At 38.0% G+C, this 18,312-nt stretch overlaps 1 protein-coding gene across 3 annotated transcripts in view; it reads left to right on the forward strand.

Moving 5' to 3' along the window:
• The window catches only part of PPP1R12A (protein phosphatase 1, regulatory subunit 12A), a 253,983-nt gene that overhangs the window by 129,635 nt on the left and 106,036 nt on the right, over positions 1-18,312 (forward strand). For all 3 annotated transcript variants that reach the window (XM_006871837.1, XM_006871838.1, XM_006871839.1), the window contains exon 3: positions 6,869-6,987. In XM_006871837.1, coding sequence (XP_006871899.1) covers positions 6,869-6,987 — 119 coding nt within the window. The remainder of the gene's footprint in view (positions 1-6,868; positions 6,988-18,312) is intronic.

Consider the following 18,312-nt stretch of genomic DNA (forward strand, 5'->3'; position numbering starts at 1 on the left):
TGAAGGCTGGACAGTGAATAAGGAAGATCATAGAAGAATTGATGCCTTTGAGTTGTGGTGTTGGAGGAGAATACTGAAAGTACCATGGACTGCCAAAAGAACCAATAGATCTGTTTTGGAAGAAGTGCAGCCAGAGTGCTCCTTGGAGGGCAAGATGGCTAAGCTTCGTCTCTCATACTTTGGACATATTGTCCGGAGGGAACAGTTGCTGGAGAAGGATGTCATGCTGAAAGGTGGAGGGTCAGAGAAAAAGAGGAAGACCCTTAACGAGATGGATTGGCCAGGTGGCATCACTGATGGTGTCAAGTGTGGCAGTGGTCGTGAGGTTGGCCTAGGATCGGACATTGTTTTGTTCTGCTGTACATGGGGTCGCTATGAGTCGGTTCTGACTCGATGGCACCTGACAACAACAACAATTTCCCTATCTTGCTGTATAGCTCTGGCTAAGACTTCCAGCACAATTTGAATAGGAGTGGTGACAAAGGGCATCCTTGTCTGGTTCCTGTTCACAGGGAAGTCTTTCTGTTTCTCTCCCTTGAGAGTAATATAGGCTGTTGGTTTAGTATATATATACTCTCAATTGTGTTGAGGAATTTCCCTTCAGTTCCTACTTTGCTGAGTGTTTTTATTAGGAAAGGATGTTGGTTTTTGCCAAATGCCTTGTCTGCATCAATTGATATGATCATATGGTTCTTTTCTTTTTTCTTATTTATATGGTGAATTACATTGTAAGTGTTTCTGATTTAGAACCATCCTTATATCCTGCTATGAATCCCACTTGGTCATGATGTATTCTTTTTTTTCAATGTGCTGCTGGATTCTGTTGAGAATTTTTGCATCTAAGTTCATGAGAGATATTGGTGTATAATTTTCTTTCTTAGTGATGTCCTTCCCTGGTTTTGGTATGAGGGTTATGCTTGCTTCATAAAGTGTGTCAGGAAGTTTTCCATCCTCCTCTACCTTCTGGAATAATTTGAGTAGAATTGGTGACAGGTCTTCCCTAAATGTTTGGAAGAACTCAACCCGTGAAGCCTTCTGGACCTGAACTTCTTTTGGTTGGGAGTATTTTTATGACCTGATCTGTTTCTTCTTTTGTTATGGGTCTGTTCAAGTCTTCTACTTCACTGTGTGTAAGTTTAGGTAGGTCATGTTTTTCTGAAAATGTGTCCATCTCCTCTAAGTTGTCAAATTTGTTGGAGTACAACTCTTCATAGTATTGTTATTATCCTTTTGATTTCCTTTGATTCCTTTGTGACATCGCACATGTGGTTTTTAATGTGTGTTATTTGTGTCTTCTCTGTCTTTTTTTTTGTTAAGTTTGCTAATGGTTTGTCAATTTTATTAATCCTTTCCAAGAACTAGATTCGAGTCCTGTTGACTCTTTCTATAGTTTTTCTGTTTTCTTTCTCATTTATTTCTGCTCTTAGCTTTATAATTTCTTTTCTTTTGGTGACTGTAGGTTCCCTCTGTTGGTCTTTTTCTGATTGTTGGAGATGCTGTGTTAATGTGTTAATTTTGGTTTGTTCTTCATTTTGGATGTGTGCATTTATCACAATAAATTGTCCTATCAGCACCTCTTTTGCTGTTTCTCAAAGATCTTGGTATGTTGTGTTTTTGTTCTCGCTTGTTTCTATGAACTTTGTGAATTCATGTTTAATTTTTTGTTTATCTAGTCGCTTTCAGCAGGGTGTTAATCAGTTTCCATGTATTCAACTTTATTTCTTTGGTCTTCCTATTGTTGATTTCTAGTTTTATGGCATTGTGGTATGAAAAGATGTTTTGTAGTATTTTGATGTTTGTAAATCTATGCAGACTTGCTTTGTAACCTAGCATATGATCAATTCTGGGGAATATTCATGTGCACTGGAAAAGAATGTTTATTGTGCTGTTGTTGGGTTGAATGCTCTGTACACATCTATGAGGTCAAATTGGTTAATTGTGCTGTGTAGTTCCTCTGTAACTTTGTCGAGGTTCTGGTTGTTTTATCCCTTTCGAAAGTAGCACATTAAAATCTCCCACTATAATTGTAGATTTATCTATTTCTTTCTTCATTTATAGTAGGGTTTGCTTTCTATATCTTTGTGCTCTTTTATTGGGAGTATAGATGTTAAGTATGATTATGTCATTTTTCTCAATTGACCCTGTAATCGTGAGATAATGTCCTTCTTTATCTCTTATGCTGGTGTTTGATTTAAAGTGTATTTTATCAGAGATTAGTATTGCCACTCCTGCTTGTTTTTTTGTTTGTTTGTTCTATTTTTGCAGTTAGGTTGGTATATTTTTTTCCATCCTTTAACTTTTAGTCTGTTTTTATCTTTGTGTGTAAGATGTATCTTTTGCAGGCAGTATATTGAAGGGTCTTGTTTTCTTACCCACTCTGCCACTTTCTTTCTCTTCATTGGTGTGTTTAATCCATTGACATTCAGTGTAATTGTCAATAGGTATGAATTAATTGCTCTCATTTGTTAATTTTTTTGTGATACTGTTCATTCCTTTGTTCTGCATGCCTTCTTGTGTTGAGTTCATGTTTTGTGCTAATTCGTGTAAGTTTCTTCTTAGTTTTAATGCTTCCTTGTTCTGCTTGGAGCTTCATTTTCATGGTAAGTTGTGACGTATTAATTTACTTTGGAGTTACCATGTAGTCTATTTAGTTTTCCCTGCATTTAAGACCATCTATTGTATAAGTGCTCTAATAAGGAGCTCTGGTAGCGTAGTGGTTACGAATTAGGCTGAGAACCAAAAGGTCAGCAGTTCGAAACTGCTAGCTGCTCTGCAGGAGAAAGATGAGGTGTTCTGCTCCATTAAAGATTTACAGCCTCGGAAACCCTGTACAGGGTCGCTATGAGTTGGAACCGAATCCATGGCACATAACCACCACCACCATTGTATCCTGCAGTCTGTCTGACCTCTTCACCACCTGGATCTCTGTTCCTATATTTTTTCCCATCTTTGACATTCTTAGTATTTTGATCTTTGATTGGCCTCAGAGGTCCTCTGAATTCGTTGTTGTAATTTTCTTCTGTTCTGAACTCTGCTATCTGTCGACTGGGTTCCGGTTGGTGTTGCCACGACTGTCAATCTCTGGTTCCAAAGGACTCCCTTTAGGATGTTTTAAAGCTCTGGATTGGCTTTGACAAAATCTCTTAGCTTCTGTTTATCCTGGAATGTTTTGTTTGCACCATCGTATTTGATTGACAGTTTTGCTGCGGAGACGATTCTTGGTTGACAGTTTTTTTTTTCTTTTAGGGTTTTATGTATGTCTTCTCATTGCCTTCTTGCCTGCATGGTTTCTGCTGAAAAGTCAGTGTTTAATCTGATTTGCTTGCTTTTGCAGGTAACACTTCTCATTTTCCTGGCTGGTTTTAGGATTCTCTCCTGGTATTTGATTTTGGAGAGCTTGATTATGATATGTCTTGTTGATTTTCTTTTGGGATCTATCCTTCTTGGGGTTCGTTCAGCTTTGCGAATGTTTATTTTCTCATCCTTCAAGATGTTAGGGAAACTTTCTTGCACTAGTTCCTCCTCTGTCAACGTCTGTGATTCTTTCTGTTCTGGGATGCCACTGTTTCTTAAGTTATTCCTCTTCATGTTATCCAGCATGAATCTTTGACTGTCTTCAGAATTTTTTATCCTTTTTTCTGCTTGCTCGTGTATCTTAGCAGTATTAAGAGATTTGTCATCCAGCTCACTGGTTCTGGCTTCCATCTACTCCTTTGCCCTTTCAATGTATTGTCCATTTCTGATATTTTGTTATTAACCATCTGTACCTCTTTTTGCAGGTTTTGGGTTGTTTCCAATGCTATAGCTATCTTGTTTGATTGCTCCTGTAGCACTTTTCTGACTTCCTCCTTATTTTCCTCCACCCCTTGTGGAGCATTAACATTTGTTTGTATATCATTCTTCTGAATTCCTTCTGAGGCAGATCAAAGCCTGCCCTTCTTCTACTGGGATGTATGTGTCTGCTTCTAGTTCAGTTGTCTTAGTTACTCTTTTCTGGTTTTGGACATGTGCTGAGATCTTTTGTTGATTTTTTTCTTGGGCATTTTCAGTAGTTAGGTGGATTATTAATGCTTAAATGAATGTATGTTGCTGTGTTGTTAAGCTTACTGAGTGAGTGTGTCCTGGTGTATGTGATGTGGAGATAAGCTTCTCTTTTCACATGTAATGCCTAGCAGCTGGTATTGACTCGTGTCCAAATCGGGGGATGTTACGGGGTATGCATGTAGCCTGGCTATATGAGCACACTTGCTTTCTCTTCTTGGGTAAGGTAGGGGGAGAAAGCTCCCACCCCCAGGAAAAGAGTGAAACCAGAAGAACCAAAAACAGAAATAGTATTAAAGCAGAGACAAAAACCACCACTTAAAAACAAAAATAAAACTATAGCTGACTGTCCAGTAGCCTCTGCTATGCAAGCAGGGTTAAAGGTCCTACCCAGGTCAGCATTAGGGCTGGGTCCCAGAGTCAGACATCATAAGAAGCAACCTACAGGACCAACGGGGCTTTCAGGAACTTCCTCCCTGTGCCATGGGAAAACTGTCAGCGCAATGCTGGACCCTTTTGGGGGTGCACTCCCACCTGCCTCATGGTGTCCAGGCTGAGCAATGAGGGTGCTACCGGGGAGAGGAGGAAAGAAACGTGAAAAATAGAAAGTGAAATATGAAAATTCCGTCACACCTTTTTTCCCCATGCAGCTCCGTGGCTATTTAGTGCTGTGTCACCATATCCTTTTGGCTGTGGCCCCACCCTCTGATACCAGTCCAGGTGGAGAAGCCCGTAGGGACTCGAATGTCCTGATTGGTTTAAAAATCACCGTATTTTACCTGCACAGTAAGATATCTCCACAGGTGGGCATGGGAAACTGGCACCTGGCACCTTATACAAGATCCAAAACTCTGACGCTATGAAAGCTCCTTTTCTCCACCATTTGTTTTTGATCATATGCTGTTTCTTGAAATGGTTGAACATTGACCATTTCCTTTTGGTACAGTGACTCTGTATACCTTCCGTCTCTTTTTGATGTTTTCTGCATCATTCAGTATTTTGCCCTTGGAGTGCTTCAATATTGCAGGTTCTAGGGTTGAATTTTTTGTTCAGTTCTTTCTATTTGATAAATGCTATATATGTTCTTCCCTTTTGGTTTTCTAACTCCCTGTCTTTTGCACATTTCATTATAACACTCGACTTTGTCTTCTCAACCTGCCCTTTGAAATTTTCTGCTTAGCTCTTTTATTTCTTCATGTCTGCCATTTGTCTTAACATCCCTATGGTAGACAGCAAGTTTCAGATTATCTTCTGTCATGCATTGTTGGAGTCCTGGTGTGGCGCTGTGGGTTAATGCACCAGACTGCAAAGCCATTTGAACTGCAAGGTCAGAAGTTCAAGCTCACCAGCAACTCCTCGGAAACCTTATACAGGGTTGCTATGGGTTGGAACCGACTCGACGGCACTTAGCAACAACAACATGCATTGTTGTCTTTTGCATGTCTTGTCTTTTTAATGACCTTTTGATATCTTCCTGTATGATATTCTTCATATCATCCCACAGCTCTTTGAGGACTTCAGTCATTAGTGTCTAATGCATCAGATCTGTTCTTGAGATGGTCTCTAAATTTAGTTGGGATGTGTTCAAGATTATGTTTTTGCTCTCTTGTATTTATTTTTCTTTTCCTCAGCTTCAACCTGAACTTGTATATGAGCAATTAATTGATGGTCTGTTCCACAGTCTGCCCCTAGCCTTGTTTTGGCTGATAGTACTGAGCTTTTCTAACATTTCTTTCCACAGCCGTAATCAATCTGGTTCCTATACATTCTTTCTAGTGAGGTCTGTATGTACAATTAATTTTTCTGTTGTTTGAAAAGGGTACAGAATTCGGTCATGATGCAATTCCCAGCATAATTTCTATCACCTAGACCATATTTTCTAACTACTGACCTTTCCATTTTGTTCCCAACCTTTGCATTCCATTCACCAGTAATTTCAACACATCTTGATTGCATGTTTGATAAATTTCAGACTGAAGAAGTTGGTAGAATTCAACAGTTTCATTATTGCTGACTTTAGTGATTGGTGTGTATTTGAATAATAGTGATATTAACTGGTATTTTTTGTGGGCATAAGAGTATTATCCTATCACAGACAGCATTATATTTCAAGATTGATCTTGAAAAAAATTTTTTTTTCTGATGATGAATGCTATACCATTGCTCTTGAATTTGTTATTCCTTGCATAGCAAACCATATGATTGTCGGATTCAAAATGGCCAATGCCAGTCCATTTCAACTCACTAATGACTGTTATGTTGATATTTATGCATTCTATTTCATTTTTAATAACTTTTAATTTTCCTAGATTCATACTTCATACGTCCCATCTTCCAATTATTAATGAGTGTTTACAGGTGTTTCTCCTCAGTTTGAGTTGTGCCCCATCAACAAATGAAGATACCAAAAGCTTTACTTGATTCACATCACAACAGTCACCTCTACTTTGGGGAGGCAGCTCTTTCCTAGACATATTTTGAGTTCTTTTCAATCTGAGGGATTTGCTTCCAGCACCACAGCAACACACAAGTGATACACTGACACACTAATGGCGAATTTTTCCTAATAGAAAAATTGTTGTTGTTGTTGTTAGGTGCCATCAAGTCGCTACTGATTCATAGTGATCTTATGCACAGCAGAATGAAACACTGCCCAATCCTGGGCCAAAAAGATAAATTTTAAAAAGAAAAATCATGCTCTATGGCATTTAAAAATTTTAAATATTACTTATACTGTCCTTAATATTTATAGCTGCTCTTACATAAGAACTTTCCCCATTGACTGTTTCAATGATATTATCTATTCTTAACTTTTTTCCTTTTACAGGTTTTTGATTGGTCAGGGAGCACACGTAGGTGCTGTTAACAGTGAAGGAGATACACCTTTAGATATTGCTGAGGAGGAGGCAATGGAAGAGCTTCTTCAAAATGAAGTTAATCGGCAAGGTAACTAAAAACAACCTAAATGAAAAAATGTTTAAAACTGTCTTACGGAGAATATAATTTGACTTTTTCAGGAGACATATTTACTGACCTTGAGTGATGAGCATAATATGAGTGAAAAAAATTATAGCTTAGTAAATGTTATGTGTAGTATGCTTCCATTTTAAGAAGAATATGATTCTCAGTTGTATACTTCTTTAAAATATATTTAAAGTTGAGAGAAATAGCATAAGCAGTAAGATCCAGTATATCATTATGTGTGGTAATAAGAGTTGTATTTAGGTAGAAATAAAGTAGACCGAGGGAATAAGAAGGGCATAGGGTGGATGTGTCGAACTCTGCAAACTTAAAAAGGGTGAATCAATGAAGGCTTCACTGATGGGGAGCAGCATTTAAACTGAGTTCTCAATGAAGTGAGGAAACAAGTCATGTGTATATTGGAGAAAAAGTATTCCAGGTAGAAAGAGTAGTATGTAGAAGGTTGTAAGGATGCCTGGCATATTAAGGGAAGCTGAAATAGACTAATGTGAATGGAACAGGTGGAGTAAGGAAGAGGCTGTTAGAAGATGACCTCACAGAAGTATCAGGAACTCAATGTATAAGGCTTGTGAGCCATTGAAAGGGCCTCAGCTTTTATTCTGACTGAAATATTCTTAGTGAAATAAACCAATGGACAAATTTAGGTAAAGGAGTGACTTTATCTCACTTAACCTTGAGGAAGGATCCCTCTGGTTGTTTTTTGTTGTTTGTTTTTTGTTTTTTTTGAGAAAGAGTTGGGGAATAGTTATGAGACAGTTGCAATATAACAAGCAAGATATGGTTGCTTGGACCTGGGTGGGTAGTAGAAGAGGTGATAAGAGGAGGTTGGATTTTCTATATTTTGTAGATTTAGCTAAGAGGATATGGCCAAGAAAGCTATAGAGTGATTGTGTGTAGGGTGCACAAGAAAGCAGAAGTCAAGAAAGATTCTAAGATTTTTTATCTGAACAATTGGTTGGATGATGTTTCTGTTTTTTTGAGATGAGGAAGACTATAAAGCTTGTTTTCAAACTTAGTTTGTATTGCCCGTTAGACATCCAAGCAGAGATGTCAAGTGAGCCGGTGAATATGAATCTGGTGAGAGGTTTAGGCTAGAGTTGTAAATTTGGGAGATGTAAAATTTGGAAGATGACAATTAATAGGTGTTTTGTAAAACCTTGAAACTAATTAAATGGAATGTGGCATAGATAAGAGGGAGGTTAAGGATTATACTTTAAAGTCCTCTAATATCAAACAGCCATCACTCATCTGTCTTTCGTGCTGTCGTGGATTGAGTTGCGATGATTCTGAGGGCTATGCCACCGGTATGTTAAATAACCAGCAGGGTCACCCATGGTTGACAGGTTTCAGATGAGCTTCCAGACAAAGATAGACTAGAAAGAGTGACAAACTACTTCCGAATAGCTAGTCACTGAAAACTCTATGAATAGCAGAGAAACATTAAAAGGTTAGGGAGATAAAAAGTCAGCAAAGAAAACTGAGAGCATCCAGTGAGGTAGGAATAAAACATCAGATGCATGAGACTGTACTAAGTAGAATAACAGCAACATAAAACAATAACAACTAGCAATATTTAGAGTATGTGTGGTACTTTTCTAAGTACTTTATGTTTATTAATCATTTAATTATCACTAGCCTTTGAGGTAAGTGTTACATTGCAGTTTTACAGGTAAAGAAACTGAGGCCAGAGAAGTTCAGAAGTCTAGTAACTTGACTGGAATAATAATAATAGTTATAGTGGAATTAGAATTCAAACCCTGGTGTTGTGACTTCAGAGCCCACACATGTCAGAGCCCATACAAGTATCCACTATATACTGTGTCACATAAACATGCTGTAGGTGTGGACAAGTTATTTGCTTCCTTCATTTCTCATCAATTGTTGTTACTATTAAATGCCATTGAGTCGATTGCGGCCCATAGCGACCCTCTGTAGGGTTTCCAAGGAGCAGCTGTTGAGCTTTACAACCAACTTTGCAGTTCATACAACTTTTCAGTGTGATGCATTAGCCCACAGCGCCACACGGGGACTCCTAAATAGGGATAATAGCTACTTGTCTTACAGAGACTATTGTAAGGAGTGAAAGGATGGTGCAGTATATGATGGTAGATTGTAGGCTGTAATTCTCTGTTATTTAAAGAAATTCTTATATTCTTACTTGATGATGTTAAATGTCATTGGGTTGGTTTTGACTCGTAGTGACACTGTGTAGAATTTCCAAGGAGCAACTGGTGGATTTGAACTGCTAACTTTACAGTTAGAAGTCCAGTGCTTATCCACAATACTGCACAAGTATAGATTAACTATATTGTTTAAGATTCTCTAATTGTAAAAGAATTGAAATTACTATTTACACTTCCATGTAAGTGTTGTTGTTGTTAAGTACCATCGAGTCGATTCCAACACATAGCGACCCTGTATAGGGTTTCCAAGGAGTGGCTGGTGAGCTTGAACCACTGACCTTGCAGTTCAAACAACTTTGCAGTCTAACACATTAGCCCCCAGTGCCACATCAGGACTCAGTGGCCACAACCAATTATGCATTGTCGTTATTTCACTTTTAAGCCCATAATTTAAATACTTTGTGTATAATTTTAAAGTTATGTTTATAATATAGCCAATTCATCTCTCAATAACATCTGCTTTGAAATTTCTGCAACCTAACTAACAACCCTGCTGGTTTAATGTCTTTGTTACCAGAATGTTTCTACCTATAGCAAGATTTTGGTATAAGGAACACTTTCCTCCTAATTAGGTTTTCTGTCATCAGTGTTTTGAATATCTGTAATTTATAAGATAGTCCTTAGAGTCTTATTTATGTTGATGTAATAGAATGTAAATATTACTATTTTTATGGGTTTGTTGCTACACATTTGGAGTACCTTTGTTATTATAATGAGGACATTGTACCTTCTTCAGAGAAGTAGAAATCATCGACAACCGCCAAGCCAGACCCATTGTCATTTTCAACTCATAGTGACCCTGTAGAACAAAATAGAATTGCCTCATAAGGTTTTCGAGGCTATAAATCTTTACCAAGGCAGACTGACACATCTTTCTCCCACCAAGTAGAGAGTAAGTTCAAACCACCAAATATTAGGTTGGCAACTGAGTGCTTTAACCACTGCACCACCAGAGCTCTGTCAATATAACAATAAGAATGTAGCATAAAAACCATAATAGGTTGTTGAAGCATGCAAAGTAACCCCTTTTCATTCATTCATTAAATGAGTATTTTTTTTAATATCTTTTGTAGACTACATCTTAACTACTGAAAGATGACTATACAAAAAAAAAAAAAAAAAAACAAACCAATACAACATATCATGTGTTAGTGGGGTAAACATAATGAAGAAATTAAAATCCTAAAACACTTTGGTGGAATATGAGATGATACAGCTACTTTTGAAAACAGTGTGCCAGTTTCACACAAAAAATATACAATTACCATGTATGATTACATTTCTACTCCTACATATAGGAAGGAACTTTAAAAAGTTCATGGAAAAATGGAATTAAGCAATAAAAAAAAGTTTATTTCTCAACATAATCATCAAATTCAAGACATTAAAAAACTGAGGTTACTGGGTGGGCACTTAACTAATTCAATCAGTGTAATCATTTGTATGAAAAGTGTGTGTGCTTTAAAGATACTTTAAGATCAGGAAACAAAGAGAAGTCAGAAGGAGCCAAATGGGGACTGTAAGGTGATGTCAAATGATTTCTCATTGAAACTCTCCACAGAAATGTCTTTATTTGTTGAGAGGAATAAGCAGTAAGTAGCATTGTGGTGATGAATTACTCTCTAGTGAAGCTTTCCTAGGCATTTTTCTGCAAAAGAAAGTTAGCTTTGGCTAAGAAAGTCAACAAGCAAAATACCTCGAGCATCCCCCAAAACTGTTGTTGTGACCTTTGCTCTTTAGCAGTCCACTTTTGCTTTGATTAGACCGCTTCCACCACTTGCTTGCCATTGCTTTGATTATGCTTTGTCTTCGGAATCATCCTGGTAAAGCCATAATATATCTCCTGTTAACCACTGTTTGTTGGGATGTTCTGTATCTTGGTGCCCATTGATTAAAATTTAAGTTGAAAACGGCTCTTGCCTGCAGTTAATTTGTTTACAACAGTTTGGGCACCTTTATTAGTTATGCTGCTGTAACAAATACCACAAGTGGATGACTTTAACAGACAAATTTATTCTCTCATAGTTTAGGATACTAGATGTTAAAATCCAGAGTGCCCGCTTTTTCTGTCTCTGGGGGGAAAGATACAATCAAGATGGCGGATCAGGTAGATGTGCAGTGAGGAGCTCCATTTCATCAATAACAACAGAATACCAGGCCAAGCAGACTCAGGGGATGGTGCTAGAACTCTGAAACACATATAAAGGAATATTTGGAGGATTAGAGGGCTTACAGCTAGGGGAATTTGTAGGAGAATCAAGAAATCCATTGTTTTCTAATTCAAGACGCTCAGCTATTCCTGGAGCCATCAACTTGGGAGAGAACATCTTGATTATATCAGGATTGATATCAAAATTTAAAGTGACAGTTTCAACATAAAACCAAACGGCCACTAGTTGTCTGTCTGTTGTGCTGTGGTGGCTTGAGTTGCTGTGATTCTGAGGGCTATGCCACCGGTATTTTAAATAACCAGCAGAGTCACCCATCGTGGACAGGTTTCAGATGAGTTTCCAGACAGAGACAGACTAGGAAGAAGAGTAATGAACTACTTGCGAATTGTTAGTCACTGAAAACCTTGCAGCAGAGAAACACTGTCAGATGCAGTGCCAGAAAATGAGCCCCTCGGGTTGGAAGGCACTCAAAATGCGACTGGGGAAGAGATGCCTCCTCAAAGTAGAGTTGACTATGATGACGTGAATGGAGTTAAACTAGTGGGAGAAAAGCCCACAGAACCTTCATTTGCTAATGGGCCACAACTCAAAATGAAGAGAAACAGCTCTAAACATCCACTGAAAATCGGAACTTGGAATGTACGAAGTATGAATCTGGGAAAATTGGAAGTTGTCAAAAATGAAATGGAACGCATAAACATCGAGATCTTAGGTATTAGTGAGATGAAATGGACTGGTATTGGCCATTTTGAATCTGATAACCACATGGTTTACTATGCAGGGAATGACAAATTTAAAAGGAATGGTGTTGCATTCATCGTCAAAAAGAACAAATCCAGATCAGTCATGAGGTACAATGCTGGAAGTGATAGGATAATATCCATGCGCCTACAGGGAAGCGCAGTTAATACCACTGTTATTCAAATTTATGCACCAAGCACTAAAGCCAATGAGGATGAAATAGAAGAATTTTACCAACTTCTTCAATCTGAAATCAATGAAACATGCAATCAAGATGTATTGCTCATTACTGGTGATTGGAATGCAAAGGTTGGGAGCAAAGAGGAAGGGCCAGTAGTTGGAAAATATGGCCTTGGTAATAGAAATGATACTGGAGAACGCATGATAGAATTCTGCAAAACCAATGACTTGTTTATTTCAAATACCTTCTTTAGACAGCATAACAGACGACTACACACATGGACCTCGCCAGATGGAAAACATAGAAATCAAATTGACTACATCTGTGGAAAGAGAAGATGGAAAAGCTCTATATCATCATTGAAAACAAGGCCAGGAGTGGACTGTGGAACAGACCATCAGTTACTCATATGCATATTCAAACTGAAACTGAAGAAAATTGAAAACAAGTCCACGAGAGCCAAAATAAGACCTTGAATTTATCCCACCTGAGTTTAGAGATCATCTGAAGAAAAAATTTGATACATTAAACACTAAAGACCGAAGACCAGAAGAGTTGTGGGATGACATCAAGAACATCATACGTGAAGAGAGCAAAAAGTCATTAAGAAGACAAGAAAGAAGGAAAGGGTCAAAATGGATGTCAGAAGAGACTTTGAAACTTGCTTTCCAGCATAGAGATGCTAAAGCAAATGGAAGAAATGAAGAGGTTCAAGAGCTGAACAGAAAATTTCAAAGATTATCTCGAGAAGATAAAGCCAAACATTATAGTAAAATATGCAAAGATATGAATCAGATAACCAAAAAGGAAGAACACACTCAGCATTTCTCAAGCTGGGTGAACTGAAGAAAAAATTCAAGCCTCGACTTTTGTTATTGAAAGATTCTCTGGGCAAATTGTTGAATTATGCAGAATGCATCAAGAAAAGATGGAAGGAATACACAGAGTCATTGTACCAAAAGGAAATGGTTAATGTTCAGCCATTTCAAGAGGTACCATATGATCAAGAGCCAATGATACTGAAGGAAGAAGTCAAAGAAATTTGGAAGACAACTATCTGGCCGACTGATTGGAAGGGATCCATATTTGTGCCCATTCCAAAGAAGGTGACCAAACGGAATGCGGAAATCATTGGACAATCTCTTTGATATCTCAAGCGAGTAAAGTTTTGCTAAAGGTAATACAGAAATGGCTACAATCATGCATTGACAGAGAACTTCTAGAGGCCGTGGAATGAGAGATATCATTGCTGATGTCCGATGGATCTTGACTGAAAGCAGAGAATATCAGAAAGATGTATACCTATGCTTTATTGACTACGCAAAGGCTTTCGATTGTGTGGATCATGACAAGCTATGGACAACATTGAGAAATATGAGTACTCCGGAACACTTAATTGTGCTCATGAGGAATCTGTTGGACCAATAAGCAGTTGTTCGAACAGAGCATGGGAACACTCAATGGTTTAAAATTAAGAAAGGTGTGCCACAAGGTTGTATTCTTTCACCATACTTATTCAACCTGTATGCTGAGCAAATAATACGAGAAGTTGGATTTTATGAAGAAAAACATGGCATCAGGATTGGAGGAAGACTCATAAACAACCTGTGATATGCAGATGATACAACCTTGCTTGATGAAAGTGAAGAGGACTTGAAACATTTACTGATGAAGATCAAAGAGCACAGCCTTCAGTATGGATTACATCTCAGTGTCAAGAAAACAAAAATCCTCACCAATGGACCAGTAAACAACATTCTTACCAATGGAGAAAAGATTTAAGTTGTCAAGGACTTCATTCTTTTTGGATCAACTATCCACACTCACAGTAGCAACTATCAGACGACGTATTGCATTAGGCAAATCTGCTGCAAAGGAACTTTGTAAAGTGTTTAAGAGCAAAGATATCAGCTTGAGGATTAAGGTGCGCCTGACCCAAGCCATGGTATTTTCAATAACCTCATATGGATGCGAAAGCAGGACAGTGAATAAGGAAGATCGTAGAAGAATTGATACCTTTGAATTATGGTGTTGGAGGAGAATACTGAAAGTGCCATAGGCTGCCAAAAGAACCAGTAGATCTGTTTTGAAAGAAGTGCAGCCAGAGTGCTCCTTAGAGGCCAAGATGGCCAATCTTCGTCTCTCATACTTTGGACATATTGTCAGGAGAGAACAGTCACTGGCGAAGGATATCAAGCTTGGTAAGATGGAGGGTTGGAGAAAAAGAGGAAGACCCCAACGAGATGGATCGGCCAGGTGGCATCATTTATGGCGTCAAGTGTGGCAGCGGTAGTGAGGTTGGCCCAGGATCGGACATTGTTTTGTTCTTAAGTGCATGGGGTCGCTATGAGTCGGTTCTGACTCGATGGCACCTGACAACAACAACAAGGGGGAAAGGTCCTTTTTTTTTTTTAAGCATATGTAGGCTCCGCATTCCTTAGAGATCTCCATACAGCAATCTTCCCCTGAGTTTAGAAGTTCCTCAGTGCAGGGACCCAGGTCCAAAGGATGCACTCCACTTCTGACTCGGTTTTCTTCATGATAACAGGTCCCTATGCTCTCTCCTTTTTATCTTCTGCAAGTTAAAAGGTGTTGCTGGACACACCCTAGGGGAAACTTCACTTAGACCTGGGCTGTGATGTGATTAAAGGTGTGTCTCACTCTTAATCCTCATTTTGGTTTATCATATCAGTGCATGGGGGATCATCATAGAACTACTAAACTTTTGAGAATCATAGTGTAGCCAAGTTGACACATTGAACCATTCATTGAGCCAAAAGTTTATTCAACTTTAGTTTTTCCATCAGAATTGTGTAAGGTGGACCAATGGAGATGTCTTTGATGTTGGGTACTCTTTCTGATGATAATTGTTGGTTTTTTTTATTTGTTGTTGGTGTTGTTAAGTGCCATCCAATAGGTTCCAACCCATAGCGACCCTGAACAGGGTTTCCGAGGATGTAAATATTTACGGGAGCAGAAAGCCTCATCTTTCTCCCATGGAGCAGCTAGTAGTTTCAAACTGCTGACCTTTCAGTTCACAGCCCAATTCATAACCACTACGCTACCAGAGTACCTATAAGATTAATTTTTTTCCCCTCAAATTGATGTGGTTGGTTTGCACTGTGACCTTCATCTTTAACGTCATCTCATCCTTCTTAAACAAGTTACCTATTTATTTGCAAACTGCTGATTGATTGAGACACTGTTCCCATAAACTTTTTATAAAGCACCAGTGATTTCACCCTTCTTCCATTACTATAATTTTGATGTTTGTTCTTGCTTCAATTTTAGCAGAATTCATGTTGCTTTGATAGGACTCTTTTCAAATAGATGTGTTATTCTTAATGCCTCATGAGTTTATGATTTTGGTATAAAATGTTTAAATTTTTTAAATTTATGCATAGTTTTTCATAGTACTCATTTTCCATGAAATTTTTGAAGACTCTTCATTTACTCAAAAAGAAAACATATATGTATATGTAAGAACAGCAACAACATGTTCTACTTTATGGCATTGTTTAGGCAGAGATTATACAGGTATTTCAGATGAGAACCATGCTTCTACTGAGACAGAAAGAAAGTATAGGACATTGACTTACGGAGTTGACTTCTACTGAAATGTGCTTCATCAGAAAAATAAAAGCTAGGCATTAAAATGGAATAGATTGTTAAGCAAATTCCTTGAAAAGAGATTTTCGTTCCTTAGGATTAGGAAAATTCATAATAGCTACTGGACTATAAGATAAAAGAGTAGTAATAGTGATAAGTATATTTAAAATGTTAAATACCTGAAATGAATAATTGACATACGGGGAGCCCAGAGGAAACGGGCCATTAGAAAAGTCGTTACAGACTGTAGCCTGAATAAGTATACAAGAGATTTGAGTAACCATGCTGTAAGTAGTCATTTTGGAATCATGTGATCTTAAGAGGAAGAAGCTGGAAGAATAATGTCGTATTACAATATATGAAAAAGAGTAATTTATCTGCTCATCTTTCCGTGATAATGCCCAGATGGATAACTAACAGTTTCTTGTTAATTCTCTAACATAAGTTTTTATACTGCTTTTGTCTAATGCTAGTTGTCTAATATTTTGTGTCCATTCCAAACAAAAGTGACCCAACGGAATGAGAGAATCATCAAACAGTATTAATATCGCATACATGTAAAATTTTGTTTATATTTAAGAAATGGTTGCAGTACTTCGATAGGAAACTGCAAGAAACTCAAGCTGGATGCAGAAGAAAATGTGGAGTGAGGGATATCATTGCTGATGTCAGATGGGTCATGGCTGAAAACAGATGATACCAGAAATATATTTACTTACTCTTTATTAACTATGTGAAAGCATTCAACTATGTGGACCATAACAAACTATGGATAACATTGTGAAGAATGGGTATTCCAGAACACTTAATTGTGCTCATGACGAACTTGCATGTATTCTAAGAGGCAGTCCTTAAAACAGAACAAGGGAATACCTGAACGGTTTAAAATCAGGGAAGGGGTGTGCCAGAGTTGTGGCTTTTCTCCATACTTTTTCAGTCTGTATGCTGAGTAAATAATACAAGAAGCTAGATAATATGAAAAAGAACATTATGTCAGGATTGAAGAAAGACTCTTTAACAACTTGCAGCATGCAGATGGTACAACCTTACTTCTTGGAAGCAAAGAAGACTTGAAATACATACTGATGAAAATAAAGACTGCAGTATTCAATATGAATTGTATCTCACAGCTGGAGGAATAAATAACATCATGATACTGGAGAAAAGATAGAAGTTGTAAAAGACTTCATTTTGTTGGGATTCACAATAACAGTCATTGAAGCAACACTCAGGAAATTAAACAGTCTGCTGCAAATGATCTCTTAAAAGTCTTAAAGAGCAGAACTATGGGTTTGAGTGCTAACGTGTGCCTGACCCATGCCATGGTATTTTCTATAACCTCATATAAATGTGAAAGTTCGGTAGTGAATAAGGAAGACTGGAGAAGAATCATCAATACATTTGAATTACGATGTTGGTGAAGAATATTGATATGGTAATGCCAAAAAATAAATGGTCTGCCAAAATAATAAATCTGTCTTAGAAGAAGTACAACCAGAGTTTTCCTCAGAAGCCTGGTTGGGGAGACTTAGTAGACATTTATTCTTTGGACATGTTCTGAGGAGACATCAATCTCAGGAGGGCAACATGCTTGTAGATGATTAGCAAAAGAAAGAAGACCCCAGTTAGATGAAGTGACACAGGCAGTAACAATGGATTCAAATGTAACAATGATTACGCAGGACAGAGCAGTGTTTCATTTTGTTTTGCATATTGTTGCTATGAGTCAGAACCAACTAGAGAGTACTTAACAAAAGCAAATGTTGTTGTTATTAAGTCCCATTGAGTCAGTTCCGACTCATAGTGACCCTGTATAGGGCTTCTGAGGAGCAGCTGGTGGGTTTGAACTGCTGACCTTGTGGTTTGCAGTCCATTGATGATCCTACAGCACCACACCAGCAGTCCTTTGGCAGTTATTCCACTAGGAAAAGGTATGGAGTTTTAATGGAAATTTCTTGCTTTAGGTTACTTGGTATATAAGGTTTCTTAACTGTTAACAAAGCTATTTTTAATTGTAATGGTTCATTCAGTATTTATGGACATGCTGACAAATGTTTTGAGTGCTGAGTATTAAAAAGAAAGTCTTTGTTCTTAAAACTTCATTATCTAGACCTGGTTGGCCATCAATGTGGCAAGACTTGGGGACTCTTGGGCCCAGAGTCAGTGACATAGCCACAGAGGACTAGAGTGGAGAGTGAAGCGTCCAGCTGATAAGAAGAGAGGGCATATGCACAAGAACAGCCACACTTGCAGATAAATACCCACTTGACCTAGCTTCAATGACTGGATGATCAGAGCTCAACTAGAAGAAGAAAGAAGAGGAGAAAAGGAGTAATCTGATACAAGTTTGATGAATGTGACTTACACCTATGGATGTAGTAGCTCAAAAGAGGGAACAAATCTT

The sequence above is a fragment of the Chrysochloris asiatica genome, unplaced genomic scaffold, assembly GCF_000296735.1.
Source record: "Chrysochloris asiatica unplaced genomic scaffold, ChrAsi1.0 scaffold00175, whole genome shotgun sequence".
Lineage (NCBI taxonomy): Eukaryota > Metazoa > Chordata > Mammalia > Afrosoricida > Chrysochloridae > Chrysochloris > Chrysochloris asiatica.